Source organism: Rosa rugosa, chromosome 2, assembly GCF_958449725.1.
Source record: "Rosa rugosa chromosome 2, drRosRugo1.1, whole genome shotgun sequence".
NCBI classification, from domain to species: Eukaryota; Viridiplantae; Streptophyta; class Magnoliopsida; order Rosales; family Rosaceae; genus Rosa; species Rosa rugosa.
Window position 1 is genome coordinate 1,775,599 of NC_084821.1, and position 17,825 is coordinate 1,793,423.

General features: G+C 38.2%; 3 protein-coding genes across 7 annotated transcripts; 2 read left to right on the forward strand and 1 right to left on the reverse strand.

Moving 5' to 3' along the window:
• Positions 1–3,838: 3,838 nt before the first annotated feature.
• LOC133734849 (dirigent protein 19-like) lies at positions 3,839–4,613 on the forward strand. The gene has a single exon (XM_062162449.1). The coding sequence runs from the start codon at positions 3,839–3,841 to the stop codon at positions 4,421–4,423; it is 585 nt and encodes a 194-aa protein (XP_062018433.1). The 3' UTR covers positions 4,424–4,613.
• A 4,244-nt stretch (positions 4,614–8,857) lies between these two features.
• On the reverse strand, positions 8,858–13,901 carry LOC133734046 (pentatricopeptide repeat-containing protein At4g21065-like). Of its 5 annotated transcripts, none has more exons than XM_062161704.1 (5): positions 13,543–13,901; positions 11,866–13,276; positions 11,683–11,749; positions 10,470–10,620; positions 8,860–10,103 (listed from the first exon to the last, which is right to left on the reverse strand). In XM_062161704.1, the coding sequence occupies exons 1-2, from the start codon at positions 13,899–13,901 to the stop codon at positions 12,430–12,432; spliced, it is 1,206 nt and encodes a 401-aa protein (XP_062017688.1). In that variant the 3' UTR covers positions 8,860–10,103; positions 10,470–10,620; positions 11,683–11,749; positions 11,866–12,429. The 5 variants fall into 5 exon arrangements, with proteins under 5 accessions (XP_062017691.1, XP_062017690.1, XP_062017688.1 ...); XM_062161703.1 differs by having other exon boundaries at positions 8,861–10,103; positions 11,683–11,781; XM_062161702.1 differs by having other exon boundaries at positions 8,863–10,103; positions 11,683–11,778.
• A 158-nt stretch (positions 13,902–14,059) lies between these two features.
• Positions 14,060–14,837, forward strand: LOC133734047 (uncharacterized). Its single transcript, XM_062161708.1, has 2 exons — positions 14,060–14,334; positions 14,430–14,837. Exons 1-2 carry the CDS (start codon positions 14,083–14,085, stop codon positions 14,532–14,534), a joined length of 357 nt encoding a protein of 118 aa, XP_062017692.1. The 5' UTR covers positions 14,060–14,082; the 3' UTR covers positions 14,535–14,837.
• Positions 14,838–17,825: the final 2,988 nt, after the last annotated feature.

The following is a 17,825-nucleotide window of genomic DNA, read 5'->3' on the forward strand; positions in this document are numbered from 1 at the left end:
TTGATTCTTGCGTGTAAGAGTTTTTCTAGTCTTTTTATATTGCTACTTGAGTCCGATCTCATTCCTTGTATGTTTGAGACTCCTTAACTAAAGAGAAAAACCAACTTCTTAATCTTCTTATTGATTTAGGATTCTCCACATCAGCACACCATGCATGTCATTAAATTTGTTGAATATTCTTCGGGGGGTGTATTGTATATGGAATTAGTGGAACTTTTAAAGAAATCTATGGAATTTAAAAGTCTGGGTGTATTCAATATAGACTTTTAACAGTCCATGAAAGTCTTGAGGTATTCAATTAGGATTTTTAAAGACTTCATGAATTCCACCAAAATCTAGGGGTATTCAATTAGGACTTTTAAAAATGAATAAAAGTACAGAGGTATTCAAAATATCATTCATACTTATGGAATTAAAAAATCATGGATAATCATGGACTTTGTAGTGTTAACTATACATACAAAACTCTAATAATTTTCCAGCCTCCAGACCAAAGATTTCAAAAAGTCTATCAAAGTTTCCTCTTCAAAAAAAAAAAAAAAAAGTCTATCAAAGTTCTTCTCTCTACGCACGAAGAAGTTTGTCCTTCATCATCTCTCTTTCTTAATTTTTTGTCTTTTCTCTAATCTTTTATGATATCAACTTTTTTTGATACCCAACATGTTCATTCTAGTTGTTGAATATGATTTTTTTTTTTTTTTTTTTGCAATTGTGATACTTCGAACCCTAATAACAATAAAAATGATTTATGAAACCCTAAAACTCAAATATTGTGGTCTAACCCTAAGACCTTGAACCATACTAAATTTTATTTTATTAATTAATTATTCTCATTAATTTGAATTTATATTATAGTTCAAAGAAAGGTTGAACAATTGAATTTCAATTGATTGATTATAGATCAAGACATTGACCAATATTGCTACAATATATGTTAATCGGCGAAAACAAAATTGATGAGAATAATTAACCATAAACATCAGGTGATCTATATTGTATATTTATGTTGTTGGGAGATTAGGAATGAGAACAAACTCGCTAGACAGACTAACAATCATTTATTTGAGTCAATTTCTATTAGAAGATACGGGAGCATTGAAGAGACAACAAGTTATTATTTTGTTTTGTGTTTGGGCTGCATTTGTTTTATTTTTTTTTGTTTTTTGTTTTTGTTTTTGTTTTTTTTTTATTTTTAATATTTTGTACATCCTAGGAAATCTGTAGAAGTCATTCATAATAAAGTATATAGATTTTCATGAATCAATAAAAGTCTGTTGCTAAAATCAATGGTTTTAAGAAATCCATAACAGTCTATCAACTTTTTAAAGAGTATGTGGACTTTTCAAAAAGTTTGTCATTTAAAAAAAGTCTGCACAAATCCAAATACAATACACCCCCCTTCATGTTCTTTGAGTTGCCTCATCAATTGGTCTTTCCTCAGTCCATCAAAGATTCTTCTCGAGTCAAGACTTTTAGCTTTTCCTCTATTCACGCATCTTTTATCTTTTGTATCTTTGTTTCTCATATTTTCTCCAAAAGCCTAATAAATGGAAAAACAAGTAAGCAGCCAGAACATTCAATAACTAACAAACAAATTTTAGAGATTAATAATGTTAATGTTGCATATTATGCTTCTATAATTAGTGGTGGAATGACACCGGTTTTTGCTAGAAGGTGATGTAGTTTTCAGAAAGGTTTCAATCGAACCTTACTAATAGGTTTTGTTCTTATGTTAGGGGCGGCGACGTTTATCGGCAGTGCTCAAGACTCTTGGTTCTCGGTTCTCTCCTTTTCCTCAATGTCGTAGTGGGTGGTGGAGGTGTTGTAACAGGGCTAGGATATGATGGCATGACCTATTATGGTTATTTCCAGATGACGGATCTGAGAAGATGGATGCTTTGTTGTCTCGAGATGTTGGTGGAGTGATTGTTGCTCTTCCTAGCTACTGAAATTAGAGTAGGCTTGGTTGTGGGTGGCTTTGTTGACGGTGGTGGCAGCGACTGTGGTGTGTCAATAGAGGTAGCTTTTGCTAGGGTTGCTCCAAGATGGGCCTCCTGGGCTCCGAAGTGGATATTTAACTTAATGTAGGTTTGGTTTTTAGGTTCTTATTTTTTACTTTAGCTTTGGGTCTCCATCCTTTTATACAAAAGGATGACGGGCCTTTTTTTTTTTTTTTAAGGGAGAAGATAGCAAAGAAAATAAAATTTCATTGTTTTATGTTATTTGGTTATTCCTCGATAGAGTTCTAGTTTTCTTTGTTTTTGGCATAATCTTATAAGGCAGGTGTGCTACGGTGTGTTGTGTAGTGTACTCTATTTAAGGGTATACTTAGTAGTGTATTATATGTGAACGGCTCTTTCTACCACCTTAGCCCTTATGGATTCGTTATTAAGTTCTTGCTGAATTGCATAATGAAGTATCTTTCAACTAAAAAGCACAAAACAATTTCTAAAAAGAAAAAAAAAACTAAAATCTTTAATTTTGATATATAGAGGTACTTTTTTCTTTCTGTTTTTTTTTTTTTTTCAATTCTTTTCGATTCATAGAATATGCTTTGAACCGGCGAATCATCGTCGTGGGTCGCGAGAAGCAAATCTTAGCGTCTGACTGGTGGTGGCAGAAGGTCGGAACGATCCGACTTGTTTGGAGGCGAGGCAGATATTGGCTGCGGAATTTGTTGTGTTGTCGGATTGAGGTAGATTGGCGGCGTTTCGAGAAGGTAGATTGACCGAGTTCCGGGGAGGCAAACTTGGTGGATCCAGATCGGACTACAAGGCGGTCGAGGAGGTTATTCGCACCAGCTTAGGCTTCATGGTTTTCGGCCTTGGTCGAACGCCGTGTTGTGGACGAGTGGCGTGCAGGTGTTTTGATTTTGTGGATTGTGGAGGTGATCGGCGGCGTTGGAGCGTTTGGTGGTGGACAGTTGGGTTCACCATGATCAAGCATGATGTTGGTCGCGGCCGGCTGCCGGAAGAGTTGGCGGTGCCAGTGGGGGTGTGCATGTCTGGCTAGTCTCTCTGATTGGGTTTCGGCCTCTTAGCCTGGATCCTATAGGCTCAGCCTCCTCTGGGCCCATGTAAGTAGGTCTGATTCTATTCTGAGATGGGCCAGCTTGGAGGGTGCCTTGATACCCTCACTTATTACTTAGTACATTGGGCTTGCCGGGCTTGAGAGTTTGACCTCTTTGGGTGATGCTGGGCTTTTTCACGATCTCTAAAGTGTCAGTCGTAATTCAGATCATGATTCTATGGTCGGAATCGGTAATTGTCTCAAATTGGACTAGAGAAAGCGGCTTATGGATAAAGATTTGGCTCCTATTTGTTTGCTGGAAAAATAGCATTCTGTTTCGTACCACAATTCTGTGCCGGCGGATCAAAGGCTAGTTGATGATTTTTCCCTATGAGACACGGAGTTAGTCTTTGTGTATAGGTTCGCTTTAAAAGCAAGCTTAAATTGTCTTGTAATGAGTTGCAGTGCTTAGATAGAAATTTTGGTTGTTGCCCCGCCAATATTTTTATCTTTAAGTGCTTGTAATCTGGCATTTTAGCTATTGATCTAATACTTCTAGGTTCAAAGAAAATAGGGTATGCTTCGAGTCTTCTCGATTATGCTTCGAGTCATGTTAAATTGTTAATCTTCTATTCTCACTTTTCAAGTATACACGAAGGGACTAAACTTTTTGAACTCTTGATCACTATTGATAATCTTCCCTAGGTGTTGTACTGTAAAATATTTGTTGAATGTCTAGGTAAATGTAGTAGGTGGGCTTTATCTGTTCCTTACGTTATATATAGAGACAAAGACAAGAGCGCTTTGAAACACATAGTACTGTGCAACAATGGCTAGAATCCTTCCTATCTCAGCTTTCCAATTCATCATAATCTCCTCCCTCCTGTCTTCCTTTTCTATGATCCTAGTTTCTGGGGAAGATCATGAGTTTGTGAAACCCATGGACCCCGAGCTTTTTGGTCTAAAGAAAGAAAAACTTACCCATTTTCGCTTGTATTGGCACGACATTGTTGATGGTCCTAATCCCACTGCCGTGACAGTAGTGCAACCCAACTCCTCCCAAACAAAGTTCGGAATGATAAGAATGATCGACAACCAGCTAACCTTAGGCCCCGAATCGAGCTCGAAGCTGTTGGGAAGGGCTCAAGGGTTTTATGCATCTGCATCACAACAAGACACTAGTCTGTTGATGGCTCAGAACTTTGCATTTGTTCAGGGGAAGTATAACGGTAGCACCATAACCCTGATGGGAAGGAACTCGCTTTCCAACAAGGTAAGGGAGCTGTTGGTGATCGGAGGAAGTGGACTTTTCAGGTTTGCTAGGGGTTATGCTCTACTAACAACTCAGTCGTTTAACGCCTCTAAAAGTGACGATGCTGTGGTGGAGTATAACATCTATGTCTTGCATTACTGAAACTAATATGGACTAACTAGCTTTTGCTTAGTCAATTAGCTAGCTAGATGTTTCATTTGCTAATAATTATTTGTTCGGTGAGAAATGTAATGTTCTCTTAAGAGGTTTGCGGTTGATTGGAATGTAGGTGGCTGGTTTGGGTTATGTATGTTTTGTATATACGTATTGTTCTGTTTCTACAAAAATAATGTTCATGAAGTAAATACCACTTTTCCAATCTATATCAGCATCAGTGCAATTTTTCACTCAATCCCAAACGTACAGATACAAGCAGGAAGAAGATTGTTAAAGTCAAGACTGTGATTCCACCTGTACGGCTGTACATATCGTTTTAGGTAAAATGGGCTTGTCATCAGGAAATGAGAAGTGGAGATCTAATTAGGGTCACAAAAGTCGATCATTTGAGTTTTGATTCATGGTCAATCACGCTTGCATGTCATCATGTATATGATATGCTGATGCTTGTTGGGACCAAGTAGGATATGCCACGTCTCGAAAAATTTCAAAATGTTTTGGTATCCTTTGGGGACCCTTTCCAAATTGTATTAACCGGCCGGCCTTATCGATCAAGATTGAGTGGATAACAACATCGTGAGTGAGGCTCTAAATGATTCAGATGCGTATGAGTGTGAGTGGTTTGACTACATGGGAGAAATCTAGGCCTTAATTTTCAATGGCCACGACATTACAGTTATAGAATCTTAATTTTTTTTTTTTCGAATTGCATGAGATTCAGATTTGGGGATGAAATCAGCTGTCTCCATTATTTATTTATTTTATCTTAATTCTGTTCCCTCAACATGATTAGTCCACAGAGATTAAAAAAATATAATCTTAATTATTATTTTTTTTTTTCGAATTACATGAGATTCAGATTTGGGGATGAAATCAGCTGTCTCCATTATTTTATCTTAATTCTGTTCCCTCAACATGATTAGTCCAGAGATTAAAAAAATATTTTTTTTAATCTCTGTAGACTAATCATGTTGAGGGAACAGAATTGGGATACAGAAATCTGGGACAGCTGATTTCATCCCCCAGATTTGTTGCTTAATTCAATAAATTCATATGGATGTGTGATAAAGTTAAAAACGTAAGTTTGTGGTGTGAAACAAAACGTAGTTCTGTATAATTTGGAAGCACACGAGTACCGGAATTTTTTTGTATTTACATCTTCTAAGAAGTTTACTTATAGAATTAATAAGATACTCAACTCTAAGTAAAAAAGAGGTTTTGTTCGAGTTTGAAATCTTTCATTTATGATTTTTTCAATTACTATCCGCTATCTGGTATTATAGTCTCCATCAAGTCCGGCCTTGCGCAAGGGTAGCCTTGGCGACAGACAAGAGCCCAAGAGAAAGGGGGGCTCAATTTTTTTTATAGATAAGAGTATACATATATAATTATATAAAAATAGCGGTATATGCTACATATGCAAAAAAAAAAAAATGTTTTATTCATGAAGATGCACCTTAGCTGCATGCCTGCATCTTCTCTAGATCTCTTCTTCTCTCTTCCACTCTTCGAGAATTGGAAACACCATTATAGAGTCTCTCACTCTCCAAAATCTTGAAATCAAACAAATTTTCTCTTTAAATTTGAGGTTTCAATGGTTACTCAATTAGTCAATTCATTTTCATCATTTGTCATCTCCCAATTTTTCTCCTCTCTATTTTTATGTTCTTTTACAGTGATCAAACCAATTTTTTGGCATTTCATCGGTGCAGGCTGAGGTAGATATCAAAATAGGTATTGGATGTTCTTTAATTTCGAAATTTATCTTGCTTGTTTTTTGTGGTTATTATTCTAACTCTTGTTAATTCGTAATTTTCAGGGCCAAATTAATCTCAGAATCGTCGTCGACGGTGCTTAGTTTTCAGCTTTCAACCTTCCTATTTACAAGTTTAATCTCAATGGCTATCTGGCAATTCAAAATTGAACAATGGAAAGGGTTTTATTTTTTTCCCACTTCTTTTTTCTCTTTCTAAATTATATGGGCGATCTTTCAGAGTAGGTAGAAATTTCTGTGGCAAGAAGAAATATGTAATCTTTGTTATACGGGGTTTTCATTTTATGTTCCCCTTTACATCATGTTCTTTATCTAATAAATCGGCATTGGCATGAGCTGTCCAACCTTTTTTTTTTTTTTTTACCCCTTAGTCCATCCTACCCTTATATATGTCAGTGAGAATCGAACTCATGACCTTTATAATGTTTGAATTATAACTTACTAACAGGTCACAGCTCACCGACCATGACCTGTCCAACTTAACTGAGTTCCAAACCTAAAAAAAAACGTTAAAACTCTAATTTGTAAGAATCATACATGTCGATCTATGGGTAATTGCCTAATTGGCAGCAAAAAAAAAAATTCACACTGGACATTAAAAACCTCAGGACTGACTCTGCTCTATATATGTTCGTGTCTCTCGTGACAACATGCTAGGTCATGGAGATTGTAACTTATAAGCAATCATAACAAGAAAGAATTACTCACTTACATGTAAAGATAGCTTTGATTGCTTTTAGTTTTATCCCAAACTACAATCAAGCAACAGCTAGTTAATTGTAATACCTGGAAAGCAGTGAATATGCATTATATATCACTTTTCATTAGCTTCGCCTTCCTTTAAAATACAAATAAAGCACCAGTTTCCGAAAGAAAAAAAATACAAATACAAATAAAGCAATGCAAAGCTGACTTGGACCACCATTTCAGGCGCAACTTTCCCAATAATATGTTGCCTTTGCTGCAATTTGCAAGTTTGCCTCAGGTCGATCACTAAAATAAAAACCCTACTGCTCCCTTTTCTTTATTCTTCTCCTCTCCCCATGTTCCTGTCCCTGGTCGGTCGTACGTGTCCATTCTCTATTGGTCCGCTCTCTATTGGTCCGCATCAATATCAACGAATCTTAACCATGAAACTATTCTCACGGTCTTTGGAATTATCCCGATGGATCTGCAACCCTACAGATGCAAGTAAAGAAAGAAAGCTACCTGAACCCAGAAAAAGGAAAAGTCACATAAACCCCTTCACACCCTTATATAAACCATCTCAAAGCCTTCATCAAAACCCAACATTCAAATTTCATATACTCGAGCTAAGTTAAGTGATTCAACATGGCGAGGTACTACAACGACTACTATTCTTCCTGGGATTACTTTCCCCCTCTCCAACTTTGCTTCTTTATCTCCATCCTCTTCTTCATCTTGGGCTTTACATGGTACATAAACTACGAGTCCATGTTCGAGGACATGATGTTTCAGGTCAAGCTCTTCTTCCTGCTCATCCCCCTAATTTTGCTACTCGTCGTTCACTTCTTTTCGGGTGGTATATCGTTTTTGCTGCCGTACCCGGAGCAGGACTCGCTGCACAGAGTCGGAGCCGGAGGGTCTCCGACTCCGTGGGGTGTCGGATTTTTGCTGGTGTTCCTTTTGTTCATGATCTCTTACCAGTCTTCTATCCATGAACGTTGGTTTCCCTTATACAGTAAGTAGATGATGAATATGATCGAATGGGGGTGTTGATGTATAATATTATTAGCTAGCTGTGTATAAATCGGCCAAATGGGTAATCTTTATGTAACGGTAATTTTTGTAAGAGTGCTTAAGAGTACTAATTAAAGCTCTGGTTTAGTGCCTTTTCCTTGTTCTTTTTGGTATACAATACTAGCTAGCTACTAAACTGCAAAGCTGCTTTTGTTTCGAGATTATTAATTTGTATGTAGCTTATTGGAGTTTCTGGAAATACATATGATATATATGTGTTCCTGTGTACTCCTAGTTATGTGTGCGTTGGTATATATATGATCGTGTTCTTATGATTTATGAACTCTTTTCTATTTGTTTTTGTCAAATCCATTATCGGTTCATAATGTTTGCTAATCACTACTAAATTACTTTGCTTCACCTCGAGCGGTTAATAATGAAATCTTGAGTGATTGATGCAATGAAAAAAGTGAAATGTTAGCGATTAATTAAGACCCTATTTCTCTATAGTGGAGATTTTCTTGCCAAAGAGAGCATCCAGATCCTTGAAGTAGTACAAATGAAAATATAAAATTTGTTCCGGTCTTTTCCCATCAATACAATTTTAAGGTTTCAGTATTTTTGTTTATGTGGCTCGTTTGGCCTTTTCTATGATGATCTCATACTAGACTAGAGCTCATAAATGTGGCATTTTGTATGGATTAAAAAGTGTGCTTAATCCATGGATAATGTATCTTATGGTGGTGTTCCTACTCCTTACGCAAGCAAAAAAGTAGGCATTTGTATAATCAGATATGAGATCAAATGAGAGTGTCATATTTTGGCTCCATTTCTCAAAACGTTTAGCTTGAATTTGGAAATGGCCATGTGGTTCCAAAGATTGCCAACATAAGAAGTATACCAAAATCAAATAGGTAGGAAGGAATTGCGGAACAGCTCCCAATGCAAGTAGCATTTTCTTTGTCTAAATGTCCATTTCTGTTTAGGAATATTTGCTAAAAATCTGCAAGGAGTGACAAGTTCTCAAGTAAAGTAAACGCTGGTTTGGAGATGGATGGGGACGTAGGGTAAGACGTTTCTACAAGGGGATAGAAGAATTAATCACCCTTGTGTTTTTTTTTTTGGTCAATGAATTAATCACTCATAAATCTATACGATTTCAATTCATTTCAGCTCATTTTTAAAAGAGTAAGTGTCATTTTTATTGAAAAATAGTTTAAGCGCGACTAGATCACCCCTTAAGGCCTTAGCCCCTCCACTTCTCCAAAAGAAGAAAGTGCAAGAGTACTCTTATTCTAACAACTATACTATTGTAACATCAACATCTCACTTGAGAAAAAATAAGATATTGATTAGGGACTAAGTAAAGCTCGCCCAATATTTAATAGACAGTACAATACAGTTCAGCACCATTATGACAAGTGTTGCTTTCAACACGTGTCAGAGGTGTCAGCAGCACGTGACTTTTGGCCATAAGCAGTGCACTAAGTTAAAGCAGGCCCCCCAGAGCAGTACGGATGGTCAGGACCCAACCCATTAAAGGTCACCAGAAATTGTAACAAACTCTATATGCAGATTGCTGACTGCAGCAATGAAAGAGAGAGCCTAATCAAGCTCTAAATAAAAGTTCTACGTTTCCGAAGTTTTATAGTACTCCGAAATATTGAAACTTTAGAAGTGTTTTACTACTGCCTAGTTTCCTAGCTGAAGAAGTATCAAGCTGAAACTAAAATTTGACAAAATAGCTCTTAGGTAAGTAAGGTAACTATTCATGGTAAGCTCCTGCTATTTATAAAGTACTCAGCATACTCCTTGAAAGATTAATTACTGACTATTTAACACGCATGGTAATAGGAATTACATAATATTTCAGCTTATCAGATAGAAGCCAACATTATGTTATTCATACTTGCCTTCTGAACAGAGAGACATTGACCTAGAAAAGAAGGCCAAGGAAAGAAGGCTGATACGATATGAGAAAGAAAAGCAGTACTTGAACAAAGGCCACACCCCAAGGTGATCCCCCAGCTCTGTGGATAGCTCCCGGCTCAGACCCCGGAATCCCAATGTTGACCTGGCTTCCTGTGGAGAGCCAATGAACCACAATCACTAAAAGCAAAGGCGAAATCACCAGCAAACGTTGCAGCAGCTCGGACATAGTGGCCATTACAGCATCGTAAACAACATAACCTGCAAATACAGAGATGAGTGTCGTAGTAGCAATTAGGAGCCAGTTATCTGTGAGATTGAAAAGCAAAGAACTTGATCTGGAAGCTGAAGCCATGAGGAAGTGGTTAATTAAGTGTAGAGAGAGAGAGAGAGAGAGACTCAGAGAGTGAAGCTTGTGTGGAGTGAGTGTGTATGGAAAGACTTACAAGTAATAAAAGGCCATATATATGTCCTTTTTTGTATTTATGTTTCTGGACTAGGCATATATGGTACTAGTAAGCAGGATAAATTATTGAGACTGTAGTGTTGTAACTTTTGTCCCATTCTCCATTTTATAACAGAGAATAATAAGTTGGAACGTAACCCTTCTCGGACTGAGATACTCACCAGAAGACTCATGAATTTAACCCTCCCTGAATGCTGAAGCGATATATTCATATGGTATTGCATAATAGTGTCAGTGTCAAGAAACTCTCGGTGGGGAGCCAGTGGGATGCTTCACATGCTTGAAACTTGAAATTACCTCATGGTAATAAATCTAGATTTAGCAAAGTACCAAAAATGTACAGTCAGATTCATGTAATGCTGGTCATTCACCATAAATGAATGCTCACGTTAGGCAACTTGACAATGTATAATTTATCTGAACCCATCATGCCTGAAATGAACTAATTAGCAACTTTGTGCTCTAGAGGTACTGTGAACTTCCTAAATGTATTGATAGCTAGAAGTTTTCTCTGGTGGATAGATGATAGTTTGCAACTGGGGGAAAATGAGCAAGAAGCATTTACTGAGATTTCCAAATCTTATTAGGCCTCACATCCCAGTTCATTCATGATGTAACTAAAATGGATATTTTTTCAGCCTTAAGGGATGTTCTTCTTAAGCTAAGAAATGGCGGAAAAATATTGTAAAAGAAAATAATAAGAATACTTAGATCATATGTATGTGAATGAACCAGAGTATACACTCTAATATGCAAAGTATTGTTCTTACTTGATTACTAGATAGCATCATAATACTAGATCTACATGATCCGTATTAGGATTCTCATAAAGAGATTTTCATATGTGAATTAAATTAAAGGAACTATCTCCCACATTAATAAATTTGGAAGACTGGTATTAATAAAAGAAGTAATTATTTAAATGAGTTTTCTTCCCATTTGTGGAATCTGTGTCAGGCAGAATATTGTAACATTTGATAAAATACCTCCAGAATGTATCAAAGTTGAAGTTCGATTTTGAAAACATAATTCATCTCCCAAGTTCTTAACTTCCCTGTTTTCTGTTTACTTCTCTGCAGGTTAAGATCCTGCTTTTTGGGAAGTAAAACAGACTCGGCCATACCTTTATGAATATTCTCACTTATAAGCAAGGCAATCATTTTAGTATATCTACCATTCTCTCCACTTCAATTTCCATAAAAAAGACAGCCATCAAATGGAAATGAAAAGTCTAAGGAGAAGCGATTATCGAATAAAAGACATCTATTAAGCTAGAAAGAAGGCCATGCAAGGAAGGTTGGTAAGATATTAGAAGGTAAATACTAGTACAAAGCCCATTGAATTGGAATCACCAAAAGTCAAAGGAGAAATTACCAGCAAATGTTGCAGAAGCTTGGATGCTGTCAGGGTATTCATAGTAGTACAAAATAGCCTACAATTCCTGGAACGAGTTCCAGAGAGCCATTAGGACTGCTATACAAAGAAAACACAGTCATTATTCAACTCAAGTCATCTGCTATAATAAATATCACTGTGAGTGAGGCACGACAAACATACTTGTCCATGATGCTGACCAGGAGACATACAGGCCACTTGTTGATGAAGAATCAGTCAGTAATTTTTTGCAATAAGATTAGTGTGACCTTCCATTACTTCTAACTAGCTTTGCCAGTAATTGAGCGTTTAGAATCTGGAGGGCTTAATCAACTAGAAGCAAAATTTATGGTTACTTGGAAGACAGGAAACAAATTTCTGGATTTCCAAATCTCATTTCTTGCACTCGTCAGGCCCTGCGTCCTTAATCATTTGCTAAAAGATCTCGTAGATATGTACTCCTAACTGAAATTTACATGGGCATCTGGTGAAAAATTAGTTAACATGTCAAACCTGAAGCTCACATATTCCAGGCTCTTTCCATACATCGTTCAAAAAAGCAATGATACAGCACCAAATCCTTTCAGCTTACTCGTTGAACTTCTGACCTTCCAATGCCAAATTTAGATGCCCTCTCAGTTTCACAATTTGTTACCTTTTTGAACAGTAATCCCTATCCAGCTTTCTTCTACACTCATTTGTCAATCTTGGCTGTCTTCTTGTTCATCCCTTCTCTTTAAAACGTAACTAACTTACAGTCTCTTTTAAAATATCTCCAGATGAACTACCACCCACCTCCACCCAACTGCACCCAGGAACCTTTACCACACCCTTCTGTTTCATGGATAGTCGCAGATCAGCAGCATCACTCCAACAACCAGAGACAGAAGATACATTAGCTGCAAGTACATAGTTTGCTCCAAGGTGAGACTCCGATTTAAGGACTTTCCTGAACTTATCATCTAAAGGAAAAACTACATTGTGGTTCCTACAGGCACCCAAGAAACTCCGCAGTATAACTGAATTAGGCTCCATTGGCATATTTTTGATAACCTCATAAGCCTCTTCAATCAGACCAGCTCTTCCAAGCAAATCTACTAAGCATCCATAATGTTCCATTGTTGGTTCAATATTATATGTTCTCACCATCTGATTGAAAAATTGTCGACCCTCATTAAGGAGGCCCAAGTGGCTACAGGCTGACAAGATAGCAGAAAATGCCATGCTGTCTGGTACCAATCCAGCTTGTTCCATGCGAGCAAACAACAAGATGGCATCGTTTCCACGACCATGATCGGCAAGACCACAAATCATAATAGTCCAAGACTGCAAATTCTTTTCACTCATTGAATTGAAGATATGGAAGGCTTTCTCAACATGCCCACACTTGGAATACATCTCAATCAGAGCAGTTCCCAACGCAACATCTATCTCTATGGGATGGACGATAATGTAGCAATGAATTGACTTCCCTGTGCTAATATTGTGTACACAGGTACAGGCAGAAAGCAAGCTTACCAAAGTGACTGAATTTGGTTTTTCATTGGCTAGCTTCATTTCTCGAAACACCCTTAAGGCTTCCAATGGGTAGTCGCTGCAAACACAAAAAAACAACATTCATAACAATGTACTATGCGTTAGCTTAATTTCTGCTATAGGGCTTGTTATAAAAGATCGAGTATATAGTTAGTTTAACAGTATCAATCAGATGCCTAAACTTGAATGTAATGCAAACAAGAACACATCAAAAATTGCTCAAGAAGTATACAAATATATAATGAACTATCATTATAATGACTAGTACTCATACCAGAAACTAGCTACATGAAACAAAACCACAAAAGTTTGAAATGTTCATACCAAGCAACATATCCGGCGATCAAAGAGCTCCAAGAAACCACATCTCTCACAGGCATTTCATCAAACACCTTCCTCGCAATCCCAACCGCGCCGCAATCAGCATACATTCTGAAAAGGGCATTCCCTATATACCGATCCGAATCAAAACCACCTTTCACAATCAAACAATGCACCCACCCACCAACTCCAACCATCTTACATCGACCACAGGCTTTCACAACAAAAGGGTAAGTAAAGTAGTCGGGTTTAAGCCCAATTCTACGCAGCTCAAAGAAAAAGTTGACCGATTCAATCGGAGCTGGGCTCTTTGCAAAGGCCCTGATGATTGAATTCCAAGCAAACAGCGGCGGAGGAGACATTGGTACATAACCAAACACTAGTTTGGCAAAGCCGATTGAAATCGAGGTCGCCGTGTTTATATAGTCAGAGACGAACTTGGGGTTGTGATCAAGGCCCGTTTTGAGGACCAGAAAGTGGAGTTGGAGAAGATGAGCCGCTGATTTTGACCGTTGGATGAGGGCTTGAATTTGGCGGGAAACCATGGCAAAGCTAAATGTGTCCGCCGCGTCAGACCTGCAGCTCAGCAAACGACGTCGTATTGGTGTTGAAGAAGAAGAAGAAGAATTAGACCCTTTATATATAAACCCTCATCTTCACTGTTTAGGATTATCAGAAACAATGAAAGCTTCGGAGTCCGGGGTTTCAACGGCGCCCAGCAACAAAGAGAAGAAGCCCATCAAGCCTCAATTCGTTCCGGCCAAAGATGACAGCAAACCTGTGCTTCAAGACCCAGTAATCTTTTCTCTCTGTTTCTTAGTGTTAATGGTAAAGGTGTGATTTTTAGGGTTTGGTTTTGACTTTCTGGATTGGTTTTGTGTGTTTGATAGATTTTGAGGTCGGACCCGATTGAGACAGAGGAAGCTGTGCTGAGATTGCCTCCGTTTTCTCTGTGCCCAGATCATCAAGGAAGGGTTAACACCAAAATGGGGTGAAATTGCTATTTACTTTTACTGGACTCTTGTTTTTACTGGTTGAATGTTCAATATAGTTCAAGAGTTTCAATTTCTACTGCAACCTAATTTGTATTTGGGGTTTGTTTAGAAGGCATTGAACTAGTATATGTGTGTGTAAGTTGATGAAAGCTGCAATGGAGGCATGAGTTTCTATTAGAATCTTGTGTAAACACATTTTTTGCTACAAACCATATAACTATTTGTGACTGGAGGCTGGTGCATCCAAATGAACAATACTAGATTGCTTTCGATGCAGTTCTGAAGTAATTTGATTTTCCACAAGTGCTATGAATCTCTCTTTCTTTCATCGAATTTCTAGTGCAAGATTAATGAGTGCAAAGTGATTGGTTCCTCCTCCCAATCATATTTTGGCCTCTTTTTTCCTTGATTTTGATTCCTGCTGGTTATTGATTAACCTTAAGCGTTCGTGGAAGTGTGGATTGTTAGTACTGCTTTTACAGCTACTTGGTGGTTACTTTTGGAACAAAGATGTAGGTAAATACTTGATGAAGAATTCTGAATTCCCTAGTTTTCTCCTAGAGCTTGTAGTTTGAAGTGCTTCATTGGAGCTTGAGTTAGGTGGAAGCCAACAAGTCTATGATTGGCAACACTGGGATTCTCCTATTGGTATAGTAAAGCTGAATGTGGATAGAGCTAAACTCAGCAATGTTGGAGTTGCAGCTGGAGGTGTCATTAAAAGTGACAGTGATAGTGTGAATTATAGGGTACTTGCAGAGTTGCAGGAACTCTTTGAGTTGTTGTGGCTGGTAATTTGGTGTCAAGTTGGCTTTGAGCTTCAGTATATATTCTACCTCTTGGTTGAAGTTGACTCAGCTCTATCATATCATCAATGGAAAGTGGGAGGACTCCTATCCTCTTGCTGGTGTGTTTGCTGAAAGCAAATGCTTAAGGCTGGCATGGTGACTGGTCTAGCTTGCAGCATACAACTCGTCTACTGTCAATGGATTTTCGTTGCTGGTCGATGACTTGGGCACTCCTTGGATCTGTTTTGTCATAATCAAGATCATGAGTGTATACTTTAGCTGGTGTTGATGAGGAGTCTAGAGGTCTTGCTAGACCTAGATTACTTCGTTCTTAGTTTTCTTCCTCGTTTGGATCTTGCATCTTATCTGGCTCAAATCTTGCTATATGTTGTTCCTTGGCTTAAGTAGTAGCTAAAATATATCTTTTTAGCTTGTTCACAAGTAGTATTTGACTGGACTCAACCTTTATAGTGACGGAAAAAAACACACCGTCTAAATCTTATGGAGGTTACTGTTTTTGCCAAATTTCTTTCACAGGATCATAGACAAACTCAGTATCTGCAAACTTGACACGTCCGTGATTATTTATTTTTTTACATCTAATGAATGCGACAATTAAATTGACTACCACGACAAAAATAAGTATGTTCAAGTTGAGCATAACAAACCATCACATGTGGTCGAGTTGGTAAGAGCATCCAGGTGCCCTCACACCCAGGCTTGAATCCCGTTAAATTCCAAACTATTCTTGTTTGAGTTAAATCCTAGCGCCCAAACCCTAGCTCAGTTTGAGGCCCATACCCAAGAAAAGGCTCAGGCCCATCTACCATGAGCACCCCATCCTCAACCCCTGTGGTGTCGCACATCATGTCCACTCAGAGAGGCTGCAGGTCATTTGCTCATCATTCTGCGATCTTCCACGAATAGCAGGACATCAAAAGTCACCACCCTTGCTGCCCTCCTTGTCACCAATCTCGATCGGAACCCAACAAAACCCAGACAACACGGTACTAGACCATGCTCCCCTGCAACCCCTACGCTGCAGATCCTCTTGCCCGACCTAGCATCGGCGATGTCCTGTCCAGAGCTACTAACCAAATCCTCACTTCCAACCTCAAAAGCCCCTGGATTTGGATCACTTGATGTCCTTATCCATAACCTGAGTGGCCTAGCCACCAATCCTCCCACCTATAGACGAGACGCATCACATCCCCATGAAGGTGAATATCTAAGCCTGTACCACCGCAATGAGCCCAATCTCCAGAAACATGTGGAGCTTCCCTGCCGAGATCCACAGCCCCACTGTAAACCCATACCAAAATTGTTATGATATATGTTAATCGGCAAGTGATATATATTGTATCTTTATGTTATTGGGAGATTAGGAATGAGAACAAACTAGCTAGACAGAGTAATAATCATTCATTTGAGTCAATTTCTATTAGAAGATACTTGAATATTGAAGAGGCAACGAGTTATTATCTTGTTTTGTGTTTGGGCTGCATTGGTTTTGTTTTTTGTTTTTATATTTTGTACATGCTGTTAAATAGCGACAAACGTGGCCCGTGGCCCACCATTGTACCGATATTGTCCCAACTTAACCACCCGATAGGTGTTGGGTTTTAATCACAAAAGGCCTCGGTACAATTGGGTAAGATCCACCCACTTATAAGTTATATTTTATTTGTCACTTTTCCAATGTGGGATCTTTCCTCTCCAACACGCCCCCTCACGTGCAACCTAACTCTAGGTCTGCACGTGAAATTAATTAATCCAATTTCTCATATCAGAGACTTGGTCAATACAATCCAAGGCCCACATTGGACACTTGGTAATTTCGATGGCAATACAGGGAACCCCAATTTGGGCTCATGATACGTGCCTACGTGGAAACGCAATTGGAGAATGACCCGCTCTGATACCATGTTAAACAGCGACAAGCGTGGCCCGTGGCCCACCATTGTACCGATATTGTCTCAACTTAACCACCCGATAGGTGTTGGGTTTTAATCACAAAAGGCCTCGGTACAATTGGGTAAGATCCACCCACTTATAAGTTATATTTTATTTGTCACTTTTCCAATGTGGGATCTTTCCTCTCCAACACATGCTAGGAAATCTGTAGAAGTCATTCATAATAAAGTATATAAATTTTCATGAATCAATAAAAGTCTGTTGCTAAAATCAATGGTTTTAGAAAATCAATAACAATCTTCAACTTTTTAAAGAGTCTGTGGACTTTTCAAAAAGTCTGTCATTTAAAAAAACTCTGCACAAATCCAAATACAATACACCCCCCCCCTAAGTCGAAACCTAACAATATCCCCTTAAACAAGGAGAAGATACGAGAGATGTCGGCCCTAAGAGAGGCGTTGCTCCCAAGACCTAACAGAGCGCTAGGTTTTCTCATTTTATCCAAGTCGCATTAAATTAAACTGAATATTTTTTTGAAAAAGGTTAATTATGTTGACTAATGATATTTTTATTTTTTTTTAGAAGAAACGTG